This window comes from Perna viridis, chromosome 6 (assembly GCF_037379345.1).
Source record: "Perna viridis isolate PV_CMFRI_1.1 ecotype Kerala chromosome 6, ASM3737934v1, whole genome shotgun sequence".
Classification (NCBI taxonomy): Eukaryota; Metazoa; Mollusca; class Bivalvia; order Mytilida; family Mytilidae; genus Perna; species Perna viridis.
The window spans coordinates 14046047-14068064 of NC_142450.1; the positions used below are offsets into that span (position 1 = coordinate 14046047).

The following is a 22018-nucleotide window of genomic DNA, read 5'->3' on the forward strand; positions in this document are numbered from 1 at the left end:
AAACGTCACATTATTAAAAATGGACAAACTTGACAAAACAGGTCTTTACTATTATGATCCTTTATTTTACTGTATATCATAAATAGTTCCACCTAAAATCATTGTTTTAATATTAATTAAACTTTTTTGTTCATTTTAGTCACTAGGTGTTCATTTGTGCAATGTAATAAACAGAATGTATTGACTTAATCATTAGGGTATTTCTGTTATAGCCAGATGTCTGGTTTTTTAAGGGTTTGGTTAAAACAGATTTCACTCTATTTATTGTATGTAGGTTGATGTCATTGTTAATACAACCTCTAGAGATCTACGTCTTGATAATGGAGCAGTTTCAAAGTCCTTGCTTGTCCGTGGAGGGAGAACTTTACAAGATGAGTGCATTCAGTACTACCCTGGTGGAATTAATTTTGGAGAGGTAGCAGTAACTTCTGGTGGACATCTAAATTGTCACATGGTTTGTCATGGTTCATTGGATATGTGGCGGCATGATGGTTCCAGTGTAAAGGTATTTTGGAATCTTGACCTTCTTCTTAGTTTATTAGTTCTTTTACACAGTAGTTCGCTTCTTTTGTTTAACGTTGCGCTTCTGTCAGTCTCTTATATTAAGGAGGTAGACCTAGCGTAAGGGACATCACTCTTGAAATCAGTGATATGTTTGTATCATATTCAATTTCACCAAAGTCTATCAAGCTTTCATTTGAAACAGAATGAAATTAGTCCAAGTTACTTTGGTGCTTACATGAAATTGATGTAAAATGCTGAATACAAACATTTCAATGATTTGTAATAGATGTGTTCCATTACCCTAGGTCTACTTCCTTAAGACCAATGAAATGAATTACTTGGCGTTCATCGTCATTGTTAACATATCAAACTTCTTCTTCTCTGGAAATACTGGTCTGAATTATATGAAACTTTGTGTGATCATGCCTTAAGGTATACTGCTCAAAATAACTGTTCTGACAAGTTAAAGTGTTCAGCATTATGAGATCATTCTGTAGTCAAATTTTCTTGAAAGCTTGTTGACCCATGTTGGAGGTATCTCCCCTTTTGGACGTTATTTGCAACTTTTGATTCGGCACGTATTACTTTCAAAAATCTTTTTCTCAAAAATCGATTGGACAGACTTCATGTAAAATGGGATGATTATTCCATAGGATATCCTGCACAAAAATAGCCTTAGAATCAAAAATTTAATTTTGAAAAGCCTAAGCAAATATAATGTTTTTTCATAATAATTTTTTTCAAAGTATTCATGTATGAAATTTGTATAAATGGTCCTAACCAAACCAAAATGGTAGCTGTAGCTTACAAACATTTGATGCAACTATTCTTCTTGTGAGTCTGAGGTTCATATTGTCAAGGCAAAGAAATTATTGGCAGGTTGTTTGTGTGCAATTTTGCAAAATAGTTAGCTGCTTCCAATGTCGGCGAATGCTTTGTGGTGCACTAAGTACATGTACCGAATCTATCAGCAAATGTTATGTGTCTTTTATTTTGGTATTTTTGACAGACCAGTAAGACATGCTTATATTTTGGGGGTAAAGCAACCAGTGTAAATGAACATTTCGTAAACTACAATTGTGTGAAAGATTCACCATCTGACTTCGTGGAAATCTAGCCGATAGACTTACACAGATACAGGATTGACATAACTTTTATATATTTTTTATTGTTTAATTTTTCAGATGAATTTCTTGAATATGACAGTAAATAAATATCACTATGATTATTTTTTTTGCAGATGCTTGAACACTTTATGAAAGGATGCTTACAAGCAGCTGAAAAAAAAAGTATGCACTCTGTGGCTTTCCCTGCCATGGGTACTGGAAACTTGGGCTACCCAAAAGACCTTGTGGCCCAGCACATGTTCACAACAGTAGCTGATTTCTCCAATCATAATCCGAGGACTAAGATCAAGGAAGTTTTATTTGTAGTATATGACAAGGATTATGAAACTGTGAAGGTAAGTTACTAGTAACTATAGTTAGTGTGATGTTTGAAATTTGAAGCAAATTTTTTTTTGTTAATGGCCATTTTGGTTGGCAATCATCTGTATACAGGCAAATGTGCCACACATGAGAATCATATGGTTTGCAGGATATAATAATCATATAAATCAAGCACCATATGATAATCTAATGTTTCAGTTTGCAAATGATAATTGCATGATTATCATATGATAATCTTATGTTTTTCACAAACTGATGATTGTCATATGTTTTCAAGCCAAAATTAACATATGAGAATAATATGGTAATCATATGATTACCATATGATTATCATATGAATCTTGCTCCATATGATTATCATATATGGCACATTTGGCTGTGTAGACATACCACTACTTACGGAGGTGTGATATTTTTCATTGATTTTGTTTATGTTTAAACATTGTGTCTGCAATTTTACAGGCATTTGAAGACAAAGAAAGGAAATTCCTGAAGGGTGAGTCTGGACAATCTTCAGGAACACCATCATTTCAAGGTTTGTATATTTTTTCATACCCTGACACATAAAGTTGCAATGCATCACATGATAATCTCCAAAAAAGTTGCATGTCTTTGTTTTCTTCCCTCCATTAATGTCTGTCCCTGACATTATTCCAGGTTCCCTTTCAAACTTTGTATAGTTACAGTTGATTCCTGTTAATCACATAACCTCATTAAAAGTATGCAATTAACACAAATTACTATTTCTAGAAAAGCAGAGGACATTAACCCTACCAGTGCACCTGGTCCATGCTCCCACTTTTTAGTGGAATCCATCGGAGTTGCTCATTTACTTTTGTTGCTTTGTACATATTATTTTGGTTATTTTATGTTCTTTGTTCTGTGTGCCTGTTTTCCATGTTAGGTCTTTGTCCCTGGATTACATTCTTTTGATTTCTACCAGATTCTTAATTCTTGTGATCACTCTTTCAAGGGAAAATACTAAATATTTTTAATGCTTAAGTGGGGATAAGTTCTTTTTGCATGTCTAATTAGATTCCTGCCTAAATGTCTAGTAAAAAAAAAAGAAAATACTGTTGTAAATTTTATCAAGAACAGGGGTATTTCACTAATGATGTATTATTGTTTTACCCATTTAGGTACATTTTTTGAGTAAATTTGGAAAAATATTTATGCAATTAAGATCAGAGGAATTTATGTTTTGGAAATAACAGGATTTTTTTTCATGGATAGTATGGTGAAATGTTTTTGTTCTTTGAGTTTCTATGGAATTATCAGGAGTATGCAATTAACAGGTATGCAATTAAGTGGAATCCACTGTTGAGTATCATAGACACATTTCAAGTTCAATTTTCAATTTGATTGGATTATTTACACAAAATTTAAAGTTATGGCCATTTTCCTTTGTTTTTTTACCCCCGAAAGATTTTTGCAACGTGGCAGAGTATCATTTAATTTTCAACAAGATGCCCTATTTTCAGAGGGATGTTTTTTAATGATCAGTAATTATACCCCACTCAATCACGTTGTCCCCCTCTTACACAGAATATACTCACAATATGACAGGTGCCACAAGAGGAACAGGACATGGTTACTCTTCTGGAGCACCTGATGAGATTTCTGGTTTTTATTTGGATTTCGTATTGCTTGTACTTCAGTTTTTTGTGTGATATCTTGTTTCCCTTATCTGTTTCCTTCTGTAAAAATAGCTTCATTGTATATATGGGTTGTTTCCGTTTCCTATTTTAATATTCAGGCTATGATTATTTTTATTTTGTTGTATTTGACTAAGTTTAATTGGTATCTTTTTGCCAATATTTAAACTTTATTGTAACAAATTTCTTAGTTTCTATCATCAGAGGGATTGCTTAGGTATCCAGTATATCACATCTATTTTCATGATCACTTGTACCATGTCTGACCCTTTCCAGGTTTCTTGCTTTAATATCATTTTGTTTATCATACAACTTAAGAAGTACTCCAGCTAAGAATCATGCAAAATGTGATTCATGTACTTTCTAATTTTTGATATTTTGTTTAAATTGTTATAGTAAACAGAAATTAACATGTTGCTTTTTATATAACTTGTGCTCTTAGGAGATAAAAATTGTAAAGAACGTACTTAAGAATTCAAAATTTAGGGAGATATCTGTGTAAATGACACTTAAATACAATAGATTCTGCTGAATTTTCAATGTGAATTATCTCCTAAGAACAGACAGATTGGGATGAAAGATTATACATTTCGTTATATAGACCCATCAAACAACTCAATAACAAAAATAAAAATGTGTAGCCTTTTTTAGGGGTGTATCTCATACTACAGAATTTGTATGGTTCTTACAACTACTACTGTAACTTAATAGTAAATTTTTACAAGATTTAGGTATTATTAAGTACATGTATTATTGATATGGATCACTATAAGGCCAAAAAAAATATATATATGTGTTAACTGTCACATGTTGAAAAAAAATAGGGTCGGGAGGTCAGTTTTATTTTTTTATTATTTTTTTGGAAGGGGGGGGGAATACAATTGTAGTTTCTTGACTAATAAGCTTCGTAGAGAGAAACAGAAGACAGTGTAATGGTGCACATGCTTGTCTATCTGCTAGTTTTCTTTTTAAATTGCTGGCACTGTAGGACGTCATTGTTGTTTAATACAGTAAATACCGGTACCGGTGATGGAAAAGGCGAGAATTTTCGGAATTTCAGAAAATTGCAGATAAAAAGCATTAGGGTTATGGCGATAAAATGAGGGTTGGTTGGGTGACCGTAAACACACATTTTTTTTTTGGCCTAACAACCTTTTGTTTATGAACAATTATAAGCATTTTCCATTTTTGTCATTTGCAAGTTCAGCTTTGAAGAATCCTCTGTACTAGCAAAAACAATATTTGACTTAAATGAATGATTTCCTTCTTGATTATAAATAGGGAAGCCACAGTTTTCATCAGACAGTGATAAGTTATACAGTGTTGACCTTGGAAACATTACCTTGAAGATTTATAAAGGGGACATAACTCAAGCTCAAGTAGAAGTGATTGTTAATAGTAGTAACACAGAGTTAGATCTTTCTCTAGGTACATGTAGTTATATGAATACAAAAACATTAGATTGTATATTGGTATGGTTAACTGTCATCATCATTGTCATCAGAAGACACTCGTTTTTTTTTGCGATAACTTGTCTTTCTATATAGTGTTCTGTTATGGTACATGAAATATTTGTGTAAGAAAGTTGACATCATTTGCTACTATTTTTGCTATTTTCATAGAAAACAGAAAACGTGATATAGTACTTGCAAAATTAATATTTAACACTATATAACACATATTATTTTTTAAAATGGCAAAAATTGATATCTGTGAATATGTTCGCTTAACAGAATCCATGAAAAAGATTAAGTTTTGAGTGTTGGATCAGTTATATTTGGACTTAGGCCAAACTTTGGTTTTATCATCCCATCTATATCTCCTTTTACATGATTCAACCATGAATGATTCACTGATAACTTTTGATTTGGTGTGATATGTTTAGGTGCAGTGTCAAAGGCTATTTTAAAGAAGGGTGGACCAGATTTAGAGCAACAGCTGAGCAGAAAGAGTAAGTGTTGTGATTAACATACATCTAATCTTTATTCCTGTACCAATAGCCACTCCAAAGATTTTGAATAGGGGATGTCCCACTTGGATTTTAGAAAGAAATGTCCTGGCAATGATTTACTCAATTTATAATGCAATTGAGCAGACAAAATGTATTGATCATACGTATATTTACAATTGATATACGGTGACGGACTAAATATATCTTTCTTTTGTGATGACACAAATGTTACATTGTTTTGAAGTTGCCAGATATTCCCTGATTTGAATAAAAAATGTTGTTTTTCTTGCTTAAGGGGGTAGACCTATGGTAAGGGACATAACTTGTGAATTCAGTGATATGTTTGTATTATATTCAATTTCACCCAAGCCTCTCAAGCTTTCGTTTGAAGCAGAATAGAATGAATTCAAGTTAATTAGATGCTTACATAAAATGCTGAATACAAACGTTCGAATGATTTTTAAGAGTTGTGTCCCCTACCCTAGGTCTACCTCCTTAAAACGTCATTTTTCTTTTACATTTTTGTTGCAGTATGAAGACAATAACAGTGCACTGATTTGACAAACATTTTTATGTACGAATTCAGCTCAAACCGGTGAAAATACTTGGCATAGGCTCGCATTTTCCCATGGGTCTTAGCCTGATCCTTTTATCAGTTTTATGCCAAGCCAGAGCACTGTTCTTGTTTATAAACCCCTGCAAAGTTTTAGGGGTAATGATAATATATCAGTCAGAAGTATGCCATATTGTGGGATTAAATTTCAGACTGGAGCAACATCATGTTCCTTTTTGAAGTAGTTTGGGATGTCATCTCTGGTATATAGATATTTTTTTTAGATGTATAAAGACAAAATGTTTGATTTTAGGGAAGTTTATGAAGCTTGATGGAATAGTTGTCACCAAAATTCGAGGAAGTGGGATGCATTGTAAAGATGTCATTCATCTAGACATGAGAGAAACTTCTAGAAAACTGAAGGAGAAGATAACCCAAGCTTTGGTGAAAACAGATGAAATTTTTAGGTCATCAGTTGCCTTCCCTGCATTAGGTATAAGGCATTGAGATGTTTTGAAACATCATTTATTAATGCTTTATAATACAGTGAAAACTGTCTTTTATAGGATCCCTTTTGGACTTAAAAATTGCTTTGGTTCAGGCAGGTCTGTGTTCTAGGATTTTTCAAAATTCTAGGTTTTCACAGAAAAACTCTATAAAATGAAGATTAACTTTCCAACAGTTAAAGTCTGCTTTCCAAACTTTACATATCCTTTAAAAAAATCAAATTTTCTACTTGCCAAAATGGAAAGTGGAGCATAAAGAATAACTTTTTCTCACCAAAAGTGCACTTGCCCCAGGTGACGTAAAAATTGAATCCTAGAACACTGCAGGTGTTTGGTTCACCTAGGTTAAAAATACATATAAATTGTTAAGTAGTTTTGCATCAAAGAATCATGCAAAATGTGATTCATGGTTGGAAAGCCTACATATTATAATTTTTTATATTTTGTTTAAATTGTTATAGTATACAGAAATTAACGTGGGGCTTTTCATATAACCTTTGCTCTTAGGAGATAAAATTTGTACAGAATGTACTGTATAATTCAAAATTAAGGGAGATAACTCTGTAAATGACACTAAAACACTGTAGAAACCATTTGATTTTCAATGTTGATTATCTCCTAAGAGCAGACATCAGAATGAATGATTATACATTTCATCATACAGACCTATAAAGCAACTTAATAACAAAAATTAAAATGTGTATCCTTTTTTTTGGGTGTTTCACGTATTACAGAATTTGCATGATTCTTAGCTGATGTACTGTAGTCCCTCTCTGAAACAGCCCCCTGACCAATGGCCACCCATCTTATGCCACCACATTTTAATTGCATTAATGACTTATAGTGCAAATTGACCCTTTGATGTGACCAGCGGCCACAACTTTGAATGAAATATGAAGATCTAGCCTCTTGTATCCTGCTGTATTCATTGTGGGTATATGAATTGTAGGGTCAGTGAAGATCAAGTCGAGCGTTTTCCCCTAGTATTTCAAGTTATTCAATTGAGTGTCAATAACTCTGAAGCCCTTAGATCAGGTGTACATAATTGTAAACATGTCAAGTGTGGGCGCCTGTGTGAAATTTGTCTGATGAATCGGCCATAATTATGACTGGTCATTAATGATAAATGCACGACCAGGTATTTAAAATAAAAAAAAACAAGAGTTGTTAACTTTTTAATCTCTTTGCAGTTAGCCATTAAGGTCAAAGCTTGAATTGATTTTAGTTAGCACCACTTGTGTATGTGTTACGACATACCGTAAATGTGCATAAATTTGCATATTAAAGGACCAAAAACTCTGGAGTGCTTGTTCTGAAAATGTTTTACTTATAAAGCATGTTATGAGATTTCTTTTATTGTTTGTTTATATTTTCTGAAGTTTTAAAGTTGTGTATTCTGATTAGCATAGATTTTATATAACATAGTCGTAGTCATTTGTAAAATCAATAGTAGCACGGTTCAGTTATCTTTGTCAATCAATCGCTGGTTTAATTGTCAGCTTTTTACCTCCAAATTATGAATAAATGTAATCAAATAATTTTACTACGCTCAAGTTGGGAAAACAATGGGTTTTAAAGTTCAAAGGTCTACAATACAAATGTCAGAAGTGACGATTTGCTGAAAAAAAAATCTTCTTTTACTCCAAAAAGTACAGTAAATAGTAAATAAACAAAAGTTTACTCAATAGTTCATTGCCTCTTTGCTTTTAAAAAATACATTACATATACATAACAAATAAGAAATAAAAATGTATATAATTTGTGTACTAGCATATAACTATGTACATTGTACATGTAACAGAAGCAAACAAACATATACAGTAATTCTAGTATTCTAGTAATATATGTATTAGCATAGATCTGTACTTTAAATATTTTTAAGGTACATCAACAGGAAATGTAACTGTAGAAGAGGCCGCTCAGGATCTTTACAGTGCTGTAGATAAATTCCAGAGTAAACCACCTCAAAATGTGAAGGAGGTTCATGTGGTCATATTCCAGCCAGATATGGTGAAGACTTTTATGGATACCATACAGAAATGTTGTACTAAGCATAAAGGATACTGGGGAAAGTTTGTAGATTTCTTGGGATTGGGTTCAAATGGTAAGATACATTTTTAGTGCAAAAAGTGTATACTTAGTTACTTGAAATTTAGGCCCTTCTAAGTTAATTAAATTTTTAGGTAATTTTTCACAACAATGAAAAAAATGGGGATTTTTTTTTCTAGGTGGATGTTGTTATAATATAGTCTGATATGATGTAATCTTTTAAGGATAACTTACAGAAATGGTGTTCTTGGAGATATTTGAGGGAAGTTTTTAGGATATTTTGGATTTATTTCGAATGCTGTAGCACACTTGTTATTATGAAAAAAAAACACATAAATCATCTTATTTGGGTCTATTAAAGTTAACCATTTGGTTCTTGGACCATTTTTTATGAATGCCAGTGAGGGTGGTAGCTGTTTTTATCCTTTTTTTGCCCTAAGAAATGATGGAGATACTTTAACTATTGTAGAGGTCCATGTTTATATATATTAAGTAAACTATGGTGAACTTCCTGTTCCCATCTAAAATATGAAATCATATGTTTAGGATGGGTATGGAGTAAAGTTACAATAATCACATTCATTCTGTATGGAATATTTCATTACAGTCGTAATGAATAAATAAATAGACATATTTATGGCTTGAATGTAGTTTATTCTTTTCAATATTCCGGGATTGATCTTCATATTCTGCAGTCATATCAAGCTGAACCCTATTGAGTATCTAATATCCATATATGAGTCATAGTGATCATGAAATATGAAAATTTTCAAAATTTTCAAAATGTGTTGAACTTCATTATTTTCATCATCAAAGGGAGATAACTCACTTTTCCCCGTCATGTGAATGTAACTTCGGACTCCCTTTTCTGAATCCTCTGACATTCAAAGATGAACAAACTGTCAATTAGACCTCAATAGATCATGAATTTCACTTCCACATGTCAAATATGTGTGTGTTTTTTTCTTTGCATGATTCATTCTTTTTCGATTACAGAATTCAGCCCTTACCTGTAAGTCCAAAGATATTCCCATTCAATATTCTTTAGTTATGTTTTTTTGCACGTACAAATGATGTAATGAATGAATGATTAAACTGATGATTTAAGGAGGTAGACCTAGGGTAAGGGACATAATTCATTAAGTCAGTGATATGTTTGTATTATAATCAATTTCACCAAAGCCTATCGAGCTTTCCTTTGACACAGAATGAAATCAATCTAAGTTACTTTGATGATTACATGACATTGATGTAAAATGTTGAATACAAACATTCCAATGATTTTAAAGAGTTGTGTCCCTTACCCCAGGTCATCTACCTTAAATAAGTTTTAGGTTTATAGTAAAACTTTAGGATGACATGATGGACATTGTAGGAAGAATTGGTATACATCCATACAAAGCATAAAAGTATGATGTTTACATATATATATATATTTTTTCTAGATGACCAAAAGATAATTGCACAGGACAGGCCTCAAGTTCTGCAGATGTCTGCCTCTTCTATCGACACTTCTCAAAGTGTACCAGTTAAATTCATCATTTTTGCCAAGAACAACAGAGAGGCTAAAATGGCTGTTAAAATATTGGAGTCAGAACTAGACAAAGAATTTATAACCAAAAATGTGATTGATAATCTGATAAAAGAATTCAGTTCTAATCAGGTAGGTTTAATGCCAAACCAACTAAATCTGTTTCTTCAAGCTGTTTGTCAGTTATCTATTGGCCAATTTAATGGTATGATGTAGAATGATTTAGAATTTTGTGTTGCAAAATGTAGCTTGTTGTATATTTAGCAATTAAATTTTGCATTGGTAAGTTTAATGGAAAAAAAATTTGTGTATAATGTTACAAAAATCATTTCATTTTTGGCTCACCTGACCACTGTTACTAAAAATAGAAAATATAGGGTTCAGATAGTAATATTTTGCATATATATGCAAAACCGTCATGTCAAATTCAGACAAATTAAAAGTATTTAGCATGATGAGATCTGTCTGTGGTAAATTTTCATTTTAATCTGTTAAGCCATGTTGGAGTTATTGCCCTTTTTTATGATTTTCGCTATTTTTATTGTTATTTCTTTTATAACTCTATCTTCTTCTATGACACTATAGAACCAAATGGAACCAATCTTGGTATGAATGTTCCTTAGAATATTTTGCACCGGAATGGTGTGGGAATTTTTATCTGTCCACAAATATGGGTGCTGTTACAAAAAATAGAACATAGGGGTCAGACAGTAGTTTTTCGTATATATCTGCAAAACTGTTATGTCAGATTCTGACAAAATAGATGTGTTTAGCATGATGAGATCTATCTGTCATAAAATTTTCATTTTAATCTGTTAAGCCATGTGGGAGTTATTGCCCTTTTTCACAATTTTGGTTTTTTTTAATTTCATTTCTTTCAAAAATCTTCTCCTCTGATACTAATGGACTAATTGGTACCAAACTTGATATGAATGTTCCTTAGGGTATGTTTCACAGAACTGATGTGGGGATTTTTTATCTGTCCACAAACATGGCCGCTGTTACAAAAAAAAGGGAACATTGAGGTCAGACAGTAGTTTTTCGCATATATCTGCAAAACCGTTACGTTAAGCCAAATTCTGACAAATTAAAAGTGTTCATTATATTAAGCATTATAAGATTATTTATGGTAAAATTTTAATATTGATCTGTTAAGCCATGTTGGAGTTACTGACCTTTTTAGACCATTTTTAAAAGTTATTTCTTCTGAAAAATCTTCTCCTTTGACAATACTTGACCAATTGGAACCAAACTTTGTATGAATGTTCCTTTGGATATTCTGCATATAACTGATGTTGGGATATGTGATCCATCAATTGTGTTGCTAATGATAGAACAAAGGGGTCAGACAGTAGTTTTCACATATTATATCTCTGAAACCGTTCTTTCAATTGCTGAAATGATCCTTATTATAATGCCTTTAAAAGTCTCCAAGAGATCAAAGTTGTCAGATGACACCTTGTAAGAGTTATTGTCCTTGAAAAATGAAAAATGACATTTTTTTTACAGTCTTCAGCCAAAATCTTGAAAACTATGATAGAAAGAAACATTCAAATGCTGAAATGATCCTTATGATAAGTCCTACCAAAGTCTTCTTTGGTCAAAATTGTTGGACAACTCCTTGTTCAATTTATTGCCCTTGAAAGGTACAATTTAAACAGGTGAGCGATTCAGGCTCCTGGGAGCCTCTTGTTAATTTCAAGTCATGATGTCATTCCTTACACAGGGAGTTAATTCACTATTACCTGGTAATAATTTTTTCACTAGGCATATTTTTGTATTTTGACTGTTAAAATGTGAGTTTCAATCAATTTATTTTTTCTAGAAAAAAAAACATGTTAAAAATTAAATGGCCTTTTGACAGCTGTTAAATCATGAATGGAATTGATGTGATGACAACATTGTCAACTAGAAAAACTGTAAGCAAAGCTCTATTGGTGCCTGGTACTCTGTCAAATATGTATAATACAGTACCTGAACTGATCCATATAACTAAGTTTACAATTGGTAATCAATCACTGATCAGTTTAAGATCAGTCATCCATCCATCCATCAAACAGCTCCATTATATTAATTAGATTATTGATCCCATCACAATCACGTGACCACAGAGTGGTCAATAGTGTTTTAGGGATTCTGTCTGTTTCGTTTGTCAATTTTTATACATCTTGACATAATCCAATAGATTTAAACATCAATTATTTACTTTTATTTTACATTTGTTTTATTTTTAACAAAATGCAATATGTGAAATAAATATCTTAAATTTAAGGTAAATTTGATATGGTGGTATATTGCATTCTTTCCATTGGAAATTCTTGAATTTACATGAACAGATCATCTATCCTTTAACATAACAAAACTGCAATCAGATCAGTCACCCAGCGTCGGTAATCCAACTTTAAACGATCAATCAGTCAGCTGTCATCAATCTGTCAAAAAGTTGCTCGTATAAGTTCAGGGACTGTTCATGTGTATAACGTTCTACTTGAGTAGACACACATTGAATATGCACTTATACTGCCAAGATCTCAGTGTAAATGAATTTACATAGATGTAGATTGTCATTTAAAAAAAATATTTAGCTTTCAAAAATTTTACAATTTTCCAGATTGCAGAATTAAACAGTATGGGTGCATATGAAAAGGTTGAAGTGAACATCAACAAATCCAAAGGGGAAATAACTCTTACAGGAGTCACAGAAAATGTTTTCAAGGCCATGTCAAAGACAAACGATATTTTAAGCAGTGCCCAGCAAGTAAGGTTTAATACCCAAAAGGGGCAATTGGTAAAAGATGTCGTCGAGTGGTCGTTCATAGATGTGAATAATGGGAAGAAAACAATGATTGAATTTCCTGCTGATGTAAACTTAATTATTGAAAGTGATTTCCAAGCAATGAAATCAAAGGCAAAATTTCCAGATAATCAAGGCAAGATTTATATCGTGGATTTTGACGAAAACAAAATGTTTCCAGAGGCAAATAGGCGGAATGCATGTGATGTTGTCAGAAGATCCAAACTTAGTGGTATGGGAAAACATTATTTTTATAAAAATTTTAGTAAATTTTAACCTTCTCTCTCTCACCATTTAACCATGCTTTTCAATTATGATTTCATTTTATAATTTGAAAAATAGGCCATCTATATCATCACTAGCAGTCCATATAAAGTATACATGATGTAGGAACCAGCAATTATACCTAAGAAAGTCAACACAAATCTAAAAGTATGATATAATTCAGTACAAGATCGACTTTTGTGTAAATTACATTCTTATTCAGTAGTCATTTCCCCTTTTTTTGGTTAAGAATTTTCCAAGGACTGGCTGGTCAAGATCAGTCTTCTCTAGTCTTTTTCCATTTTGATTACAGCATCATCATTTACACCTCCTCCTCACTGGGACACCATGGATGAAGAAGAAACACTTAAAAGGGTAACTTTGAAATCATCATCGAAGGAATATAAAGAGTTGATTAAAGAGTTTCAAAGAACTGGAGCACCTGGATTTACTATTGTAAAGGTATAGTAGTTACAAAAGACTTCCTGTGTGACAATGCATTTTGCAGGGGCTATTCACTTTACACCTCTGGAAAAGTGCACCTTCCAGTGGCAGATAAATATAACACATAAAGTTGTTAGTGTTATAAGTTATAAATAAGGTCTGTTCCAGTAAAATATGTTAGTAACTGGAGGGAAGGCCCTTTTATTCCTTGTATATGGGTGGGTGTTTAGTTTCTTTAATGAAAATATGATAATATGATAATTAATTGGAAAGAGTGAATAATCAAACTATGATCACAAGTCCCGATGTAAGCCTAGATTTAACAAGTTTGGGAATCTTGTTCCTCGCACGAATAAAATCTTAATATGTTCTAGGCACAAGTGATTATATTTTTGTTTTTGACTCCTTCCTCTTAATTATTCTATCTATTATATAGATGTTCTCCCTTATTTGTTGCTATTTTCAACATTAAATTCAAATTTTGTAAAGGCAGATTGATATACATGTACATATGATGTTTTGTGACAGTTTGGCGGGAGAAAGTTATAAATGAGAGTGAAATAACTGAATTTATTTCACAGTGTGAACTATCGAAAATGTTTACACAGGGAACAGTAGGTAAGTCACTGCAATCTATATAATAAAGTTTAATACAAATCATCATTCAACTTCTATGGGTGGCTCCCTTAGTGAAAAAGCAACTTCCCCAGGTACCTCTTATCTTAATGGAACAGCCCTCAGCAGGTCGAGAATTAATTGTGACATCAATGTTTGTGGAAGTAAATGAAGAACCAGCTTGTGCAAAAAAGATGTGCAACTGTATGCACATATTGATTGTCACAGGAATCATGGTAAATACTATCATATGATAGTTTTTTGCAATGCTATGGTTTGAGGCTTTGCCTATAAGGACAAAGTTTCACGTGTTGAACCTTACATTAATACATGTATTGAGAGATACAGGTTTCCCTGCCTGTCTGGTAAACATACTTTATAGTTTCCATTAAAAAAAACCATTTATGCTGAACTTTGTCTTTAGATAATTTAGATTTAGTATTGGTGATTTTTTTATTTATTGCAAATATTTCATAGGTTAGTCTTTAGATTTACTATATTTTTGAAACAAATGAAAAATTGATTAATAATTTTTTTTATAATGTTTTACGAAACTTATCAAATATGTTTCCTGTTATTCCTGGAACATGTGGAAATTTTGGGCAATCTACATATCTCTTTAAAGAATTTTCCCACCAATGTAATCTTCACATATAAAAGGCCTTTCAGTATAAATTTTATTTTAATTTTGATATTTCAAGTTTAATGTTAAATTTCTAATAAAGTTAATTTAAAAATTTAAGTTTTTATCTCAGTCAGAATATTTCTTTACAAAATTAAATGGTCTCCATGCAAGATGTTTGGTGCAACAGGTATGGCTTACCTATAATAGTTGTGTTAATATACTTATCATTAACTTCCTTCTGTTTTAATGAATTTTTAAAGGTTGAAAGGATTCAGAACAAAACTTTGTATCAGCAATATTTAGCTAAGAAGAAACAGATGGATGACACAAACCCTCCAGGCCACCGAAATGAGCAAAAGTTATGGCATGGTACTGACAAAGATGCTGAGGACAGTATCACCAAATATGGATTTAACAGAAGTTATTGTGGAAAACATGGTATGAAAGTTAAATTTCTTGTTTGACAGTTTATTGTACCCCTTGATTTAAAGATGTAGGTATATAGCGGTCATGGTCTCTTGTCTGTTCCTCTTGTCTCCAGTGTGTAATTCTTTCTCCAGGTGTTATCGGCCATTGCTGAATTTGATTTCATGAAATTAACACACATTCTAAGTCAGATACAGTCTTTGAACAGATTCTGCGCAACAATTTTTGTTGTTGCACGGATTGGTTCACTGGTACTGTATTCCCATTGTGCACAATTTTTTTGCATTCTTAATAACTTAGGGCTTTCCTATATTGGTGTGAGAGGGGTGTGTAGGTATTATCTCAAGATGTTTGCTTAGACTGATTTTTCTAGTTTCTGTTCACATCTCCTTGGAGCACAACTCAGGCTTTCTTGAAGTCTTAGAAGTATTAATATTATGTATTATGAAGTTTTGGGATGACAAAATAAAAGTCAAGTGCGATTTTCACAAATATCTTTTTTTTTGGTTCCAAAATGGCAGCCATTTTTGTTGCAATAACAGGTTTCAGAAGAAATAGCATCTCAATGATTAAGATTTTACAATATTACAAAGTTACAAATTACCATTCTAGGCATATAAAGGTAATATAATCAGTACCTGAACCGGTCCATGCTACAAAAATTGCTATCGATCCTCGATCACAGATAATTTTCCAATCAGTCTTCTATTCGTCAAACTGATCCATTAAACCGGTGATCGCATCACATGACCGCAAATGTAACAAAGTTACTAGTCAGCTATTGATTCTTTTATTATCTATTCATCGTTTGGTACTTGTTTCAAGATGTCACTAAATCATTAATAGGTACGTGACATGTCAAAGGAGTATATTATAAATAGCTGTCTGCTATTGTCCGGTGGAAAATGATGAACTGTTCCCGATCACTATGACCAGTACTACTTCAAAGGAATATATAAGGATGTGCACTACTACTTCAAAGGAATATATAATTACTCATAATTTTGTGATGAGTAACATTTGCTGTTTATGGCCTACAAGAACTATATATAAGGCCATGTATTGTGGACTACTATAAAAAACCAATCTGAAACTGAGCTTCGATGTTATTCTGATTCTTGACCTGAATCGAACTCTGGATTCTATAAACATTTGACTTTCGTATAACACATTGTTTTAGTACTTTATAATGTTTCGATATAATTTCGATGAAATAATGAATTTATAAACTGAACACAATGCGAACGTATGTAGTGAAACAGTAACTCTTAAATCTATATTCCTCATGTAATAAAACTCTATTCAAATACTCAGTGAATGATTGTATTACACAGAGCAGTCAATATATTTTGCAGATTCTGTTATTTTATTTGTCAATATAATGCATATAAACATAATGCAGGAAATTAAATCAACAATTGATACGTTTATTTTACTTGTTTTATTTTGAATAGATCATCCGTCATTTTACACAACAAAACTGTGATCGTATTGGTCAGCTGTCATCAGTTATCGATCTGTGTCAGCACTAATTAATCAGTCAAATCATTGCTTGGATTGGTTCAGGGACTGTAATACTGGTCAACCATCTAACTTGGTCAAACTTTTTGTGCCAGAAAATCCAGTTTGCTGTCTCATTGATAGGCTATTGTTTTCATTTCTCTATTTAGAAAATTTATACTATTTTAATTATTAATTTAATAAATTTAGATCTTTCTTTTTATTACAGCTACGGCTTATGGAGCTGGAGTTTATTTTGCAGTCAATGCCGCCTATTCCACAAGTGATCAATATTCAAAACCAGATTTAAATGGACATAAAAGAATATACTATTGTCGAGTTCTCACTGGAGAATCTATTAATGGGAACAGAAGTATGAGAGTACCCCCTTGTAAGAAATCTGGTACTCATCTACTGTACGATACTACAACTGACAATCCACTTATGCCTTTCATGTTTATTATATATCATGATTCACAGGCTGTGGCAGATTATCTTATAACGTTTAAAAGATGAACTTAAGAGCTATGTTTCTGCTAACCTTATTGACCTTATCTTTTTGGTGCTTACTCTAAAATATATTGACAGTTTTTTGACAAGCATTATTAAAGCCTGTCAACCAGTCTTCAAAACAAACCAGCCAATAACTTTTGAAAAAATACTAAAAAAGTTTTGTCAACCTACTGACTTCTGGTTTTTATAACATGTTAGTGGAAACACATGCATCTTCTTTTCTTGGCCTTTGCAGTAAAAGTGTTTTGTAAGGAATGATGCATACTTTTTTATATTATTTTTATAGTTTTTGGGGCATTTTGTTTTAGTTTTCACAATTTAGCGTAGATAGTGTGCGAAATAGTTTGCATATCAAGTTCTTTATTGACACAATTATGAACTTAGAAGGTGTACATTAGCAATGGGCATATTTACCATTTTTAAAACATAACTTGTGACTTATTCAGAAATTTGATTTTTTTATATACATTTTTTTTGTATTTTACTGTTATATTTCTATTCTTACTACAGTCCCTCAACCAATTCACACAACTATATGATGGGTCGATGACGATTGAATGATTGCTAAATAATTGATAATCTATGATTTTTGACTATGATGGATCGATGACTGATCAAACACTGATCGATGATCAATGAACCATTGCCATTATAGTTTCATGGATAGGTTCATGTACTGTGTAAATTATTATTGATTGCATGCACCAATTTCCTATCTTTTGTTGAGTGGTGTGTGTAAAACATATGTAATCCTAAACTCAATATTTTCTCATGCTTTTTATCATCCCAATCTTTTTTGAAGTACATATACTAAATGGTCATTAAGTGTCAGTCTTTGTAAGAATCAGGCATTGAGTGAAACCCAGTACATGTATATGAAAAAAAAACATCATTTTGAAAGCCTAATTTGACGCTTTGCACCATTAGAATCAAGGAAAAAAAACCAGATTTACAATATCATTTTGGTAAATTGAGAGATGATTTCATTGGATTGCACTGAAAATGAACATTTCATGGGCAGATAGATTACTCTATCAAAAACTTCATTTTTTAACAATCTATTGAAACATTTCTGAACAAATCCAATGATGCAGAGATTAAATAGTTGACCTCTCAAATAAAGAAATCATTCCTTAGTGAAATATCGTCAGATCAGTCGGGTTTTTGTATGCATTTTTCTGACTTTCCCATTTTTGCATGATTCTTACAAAGACTTACACTTAATACACATGCTTGTAAAGTAAATCAACACAAACCTTCGCTTTACTATAAAATGTTCATATATCCACCATGCAAGAAAGCCAATATTATAATATGAATTTTTGCACAGTCATTCGTAGATTTGATAGAGGATTGTAATGTTGAATTATTCAACTGTGCTTAAGAACTTTTTTTTTTATCTTTTTTTGTTAAATTAGGGACATGTATTAATATTTACTTTTTATTAGTTTTAGTTATATATATATATTTCTGATGGAAATTCATTTAACATAATGCTTTCACCGTCATGAATGCTGAAATACGATCAGCTGATCAGAAGAGTAAGTTGTATAGAAAATAGAATGGAGTGTTGTTAGATAGGAAGTTGATAGTGATTAGAACGATTATCAGGTCTAATTTTGGTTTGATTGCAGATAGATGGGTTTGTTTATATGTTTATGATGTTATATTTTAAGATTTTTATTTGTTTACTTTCTTAAATATAACTGTCTGTCCTGATATAACATCAAATGGACCGGTAGGAAATTTTATTGACTGCTTGGCTTTCAAATTAAGAATGTGATATCAAAATGTAAAAAGTTGTATATGATTTTTCTTTTCTTACACTGGACCGATCTAGAATAAACTAAACTATACATAAAAATACAAAATAGCAAATAGTTTCTGTTACTTTTGGTCAAATGGCAATATATGGATCGGTTGATTGCCTAAATAAATCCAATAGACATCAGCTACACTTCGGTCCATATATTTTTTTGGGGTGACCAGCTGGTCCATATATTGCCATAAGACTCAGCATCATGAACTTTTTATATAATGGTATCATGATTTTCTTGTTGGGATCCATATACATTTTGTCTCTGGTAATTACTTGAGTGTGAGTGTATAGATCTTTACGAAGTTGTGAATGGACTGGTAGGAAATTTTATTGACTGCTTGGCTTTCAAATTAAGAATGTGATATCAAAATGTAAAAAGTTGTATATGATTTCTCTTTTCTTACACTGGACCGATCTTGTATAAACTAAACTATACATAAAAAATACAAAATAGCAAATAGTTTCTGTTACTTTTGGTCAAATGGCAATATATGGATCGGTTGATTGCCTAAATAAATCCAATAGACATCAGCTACACTTCGGTCCATATATTTTTTTGGGGTGACCAGCTGGTCCATATATTGCCATAAGACTCAGCATCATGAACTTTTTATATAATGGTATCATGATTTTCTTGTTGGGATCCATATACATTTTGTCTCTGGTAATTACTTGAGTGTGAGTGTATAGATCTTTACGAAGTTGTGAATGGACTGGTAGGAAATTTTATTGACTGCTTGGCTTTCAAATTAAGAATGTGATATCAAAATGTAAAAAGTTGTATATGATTTCTCTTTTCTTACACTGGACCGATCTTGTATAAACTAAACTATACATAAAAAATACAAAATAGCAAATAGTTTCTGTTACTTTTGGTCAAATGGCAATATATGGATCGGTTGATTGCCTAAATAAATCCAATAGACATCAGCTACACTTCGGTCCATATATTTTTTTGGGGTGACCAGCTGGTCCATATATTGCCATAAGACTCAGCATCATGAACTTTTTATATAATGGTATCATGATTTTCTTGTTGGGATCCATATACATTTTGTCTCTGGTAATTACTTGAGTGTGAGTGTATAGATCTTTACGAAGTTGTGAATGGACCGGTAGGAAATTTTATTGACTGCTTGGCTTTCAAATTAAGAATGTGATATCAAAATGTAAAAAGTTGTATATGATTTCTCTTTTCTTACACTGGACCGATCTTGTATAAACTAAACTATACATAAAAAATACAAAATAGCAAATAGTTTCTGTTACTTTTGGTCAAATGGCAATATATGGATCGGTTGATTGCCTAAATAAATCCAATAGACATCAGCTACACTTCGGTCCATATATTTTTTTTGGGGTGACCAGCTGGTCCATATATTGCCATAAGACTCAGCATCATGAACTTTTTATATAATGGTATCATGATTTTCTTGTTGGGATCCATATACATTTTGTCTCTGGTAATTACTTGAGTATGAGTGTATAGATCTTTACGAAGTTGTGACACAATGTATCATACTGCTTGAAAGACTGGGTTTTGGTTTGGGGTTGTTGGAATTAGGTTGAAAACGGACAACTGTATGGATTGGAAACAAGCATATACATGATGTCCTGAATATAATTTGACTATAAGTGAATGGATGTTTTTGATATTGTACCAGAAAGTGCAATTCACTGAAGGAACCATTGACGAATAAGAACCTCTCCGGATCAGTTCAAAGTCTTATCCTGTGTCCAATATTTAATAAAAATCAGATTGAGAACTCTACAAAGCTTGAATGGTGTGTCCATACTTGCACAAAGTCTTCCGATTTTGACCTCAGAGGATGTATCAAGCCGCATTCTGCGAAAAATTATGTTTTTGAATATTGCTGGTTTTTTTTCGGTATTTATTGTTGACTATACAAATGAATCCAAATACAAAGAATACTAAACTCTTTATCATGATTGATAAATAAAATTATTTTGTTTATGGTGTATTTTTACTGATTCCATTCATTTCAGAACAGAATTGGCAGCCCTATTTCAATTAACTTAATAGAATTGAAAAAAAAGTTACTGTCTGATATCAATTTCAAGTCAACAGGATTTTGATTTTCATGAAATATTATGGAAATTGGTGAAATTTAGACTTGGTAATTTTCATCAAAAATAGAGCTATATGGTTTGTATGGCTATCTCCTCATCTAAAATATTTTTTGCCGGATATTCCTACACATCATGATGGTGTGCAATGTCATAGGATCTTAATTTTCATGAAATATTACGGAACTGGGTGATAGTCGGACTTGGGAATATTACGGACCTGGGGGATAGTTAGAGTTTGTAATTTTTGTCAGAAATATATAGCAAGCAACACAGTAAGGGATTTGTTATGGTGGGTATAAGCATTTTTTATGCGACAGTCCATCCATCGGTCCTCTTTTTCTCATTGCAACTAGTCTGACACTACCAAACAGAATTTCATGACACTATGTGGCCAGGATAGAATATGTAGATATGCATAAATTTAGGAATTTCTGATCCCCAAAGTGATCCCGAAACTTTTCGAGTTACGGTACTGGAACAGTTTGACATTGCAAGTCTTGGAAGGATTGAGCTGAACCAACAGACCACGAGTATCACAAGTCTTGGACGGATTTCTGAATCTGCAAACCATGTTTTCATAGAAAAATAAACATGTTCCTAATTTGGCAAATCTAGCGAGCGGGGGCATCATTAGTGTCTTACAGACACATTTGATTTACTTAGAGAATCACTACTAACAAATGAGGCGGGGCTCCTGTGATATACAGGGCTTTTACTTTCAGTCTGTGTA

General features: G+C 32.2%; 1 protein-coding gene across 4 annotated transcripts in view; it reads left to right on the plus strand.

The window, feature by feature from the left end:
* The window catches only part of LOC148613748 (protein mono-ADP-ribosyltransferase PARP14-like), a 39938-nt gene extending 18766 nt beyond the window's left edge, over positions 1–21172 (plus strand). For 3 of the 4 annotated variants that reach the window (XM_088587328.1, XM_088587329.1, XM_088587331.1), the window contains 12 exons: positions 275–505; positions 1745–1966; positions 2415–2487; positions 4889–5035; positions 5493–5558; positions 6425–6604; positions 8500–8721; positions 10112–10329; positions 12809–13223; positions 13569–13717; positions 15200–15377; positions 17095–21172. In XM_088587328.1, the coding sequence (XP_088443454.1) occupies positions 275–505; positions 1745–1966; positions 2415–2487; positions 4889–5035; positions 5493–5558; positions 6425–6604; positions 8500–8721; positions 10112–10329; positions 12809–13223; positions 13569–13717; positions 15200–15377; positions 17095–17381 (2388 nt within the window). In that variant the 3' untranslated portion in view covers positions 17382–21172. The remainder of the gene's footprint in view (positions 1–274; positions 506–1744; positions 1967–2414; positions 2488–4888; positions 5036–5492; positions 5559–6424; positions 6605–8499; positions 8722–10111; positions 10330–12808; positions 13224–13568; positions 13718–15199; positions 15378–17094) is intronic. The other variant, XM_088587330.1, reaches the window with a different exon arrangement.
* The last annotated feature ends 846 nt before the right edge of the window (positions 21173–22018 follow it).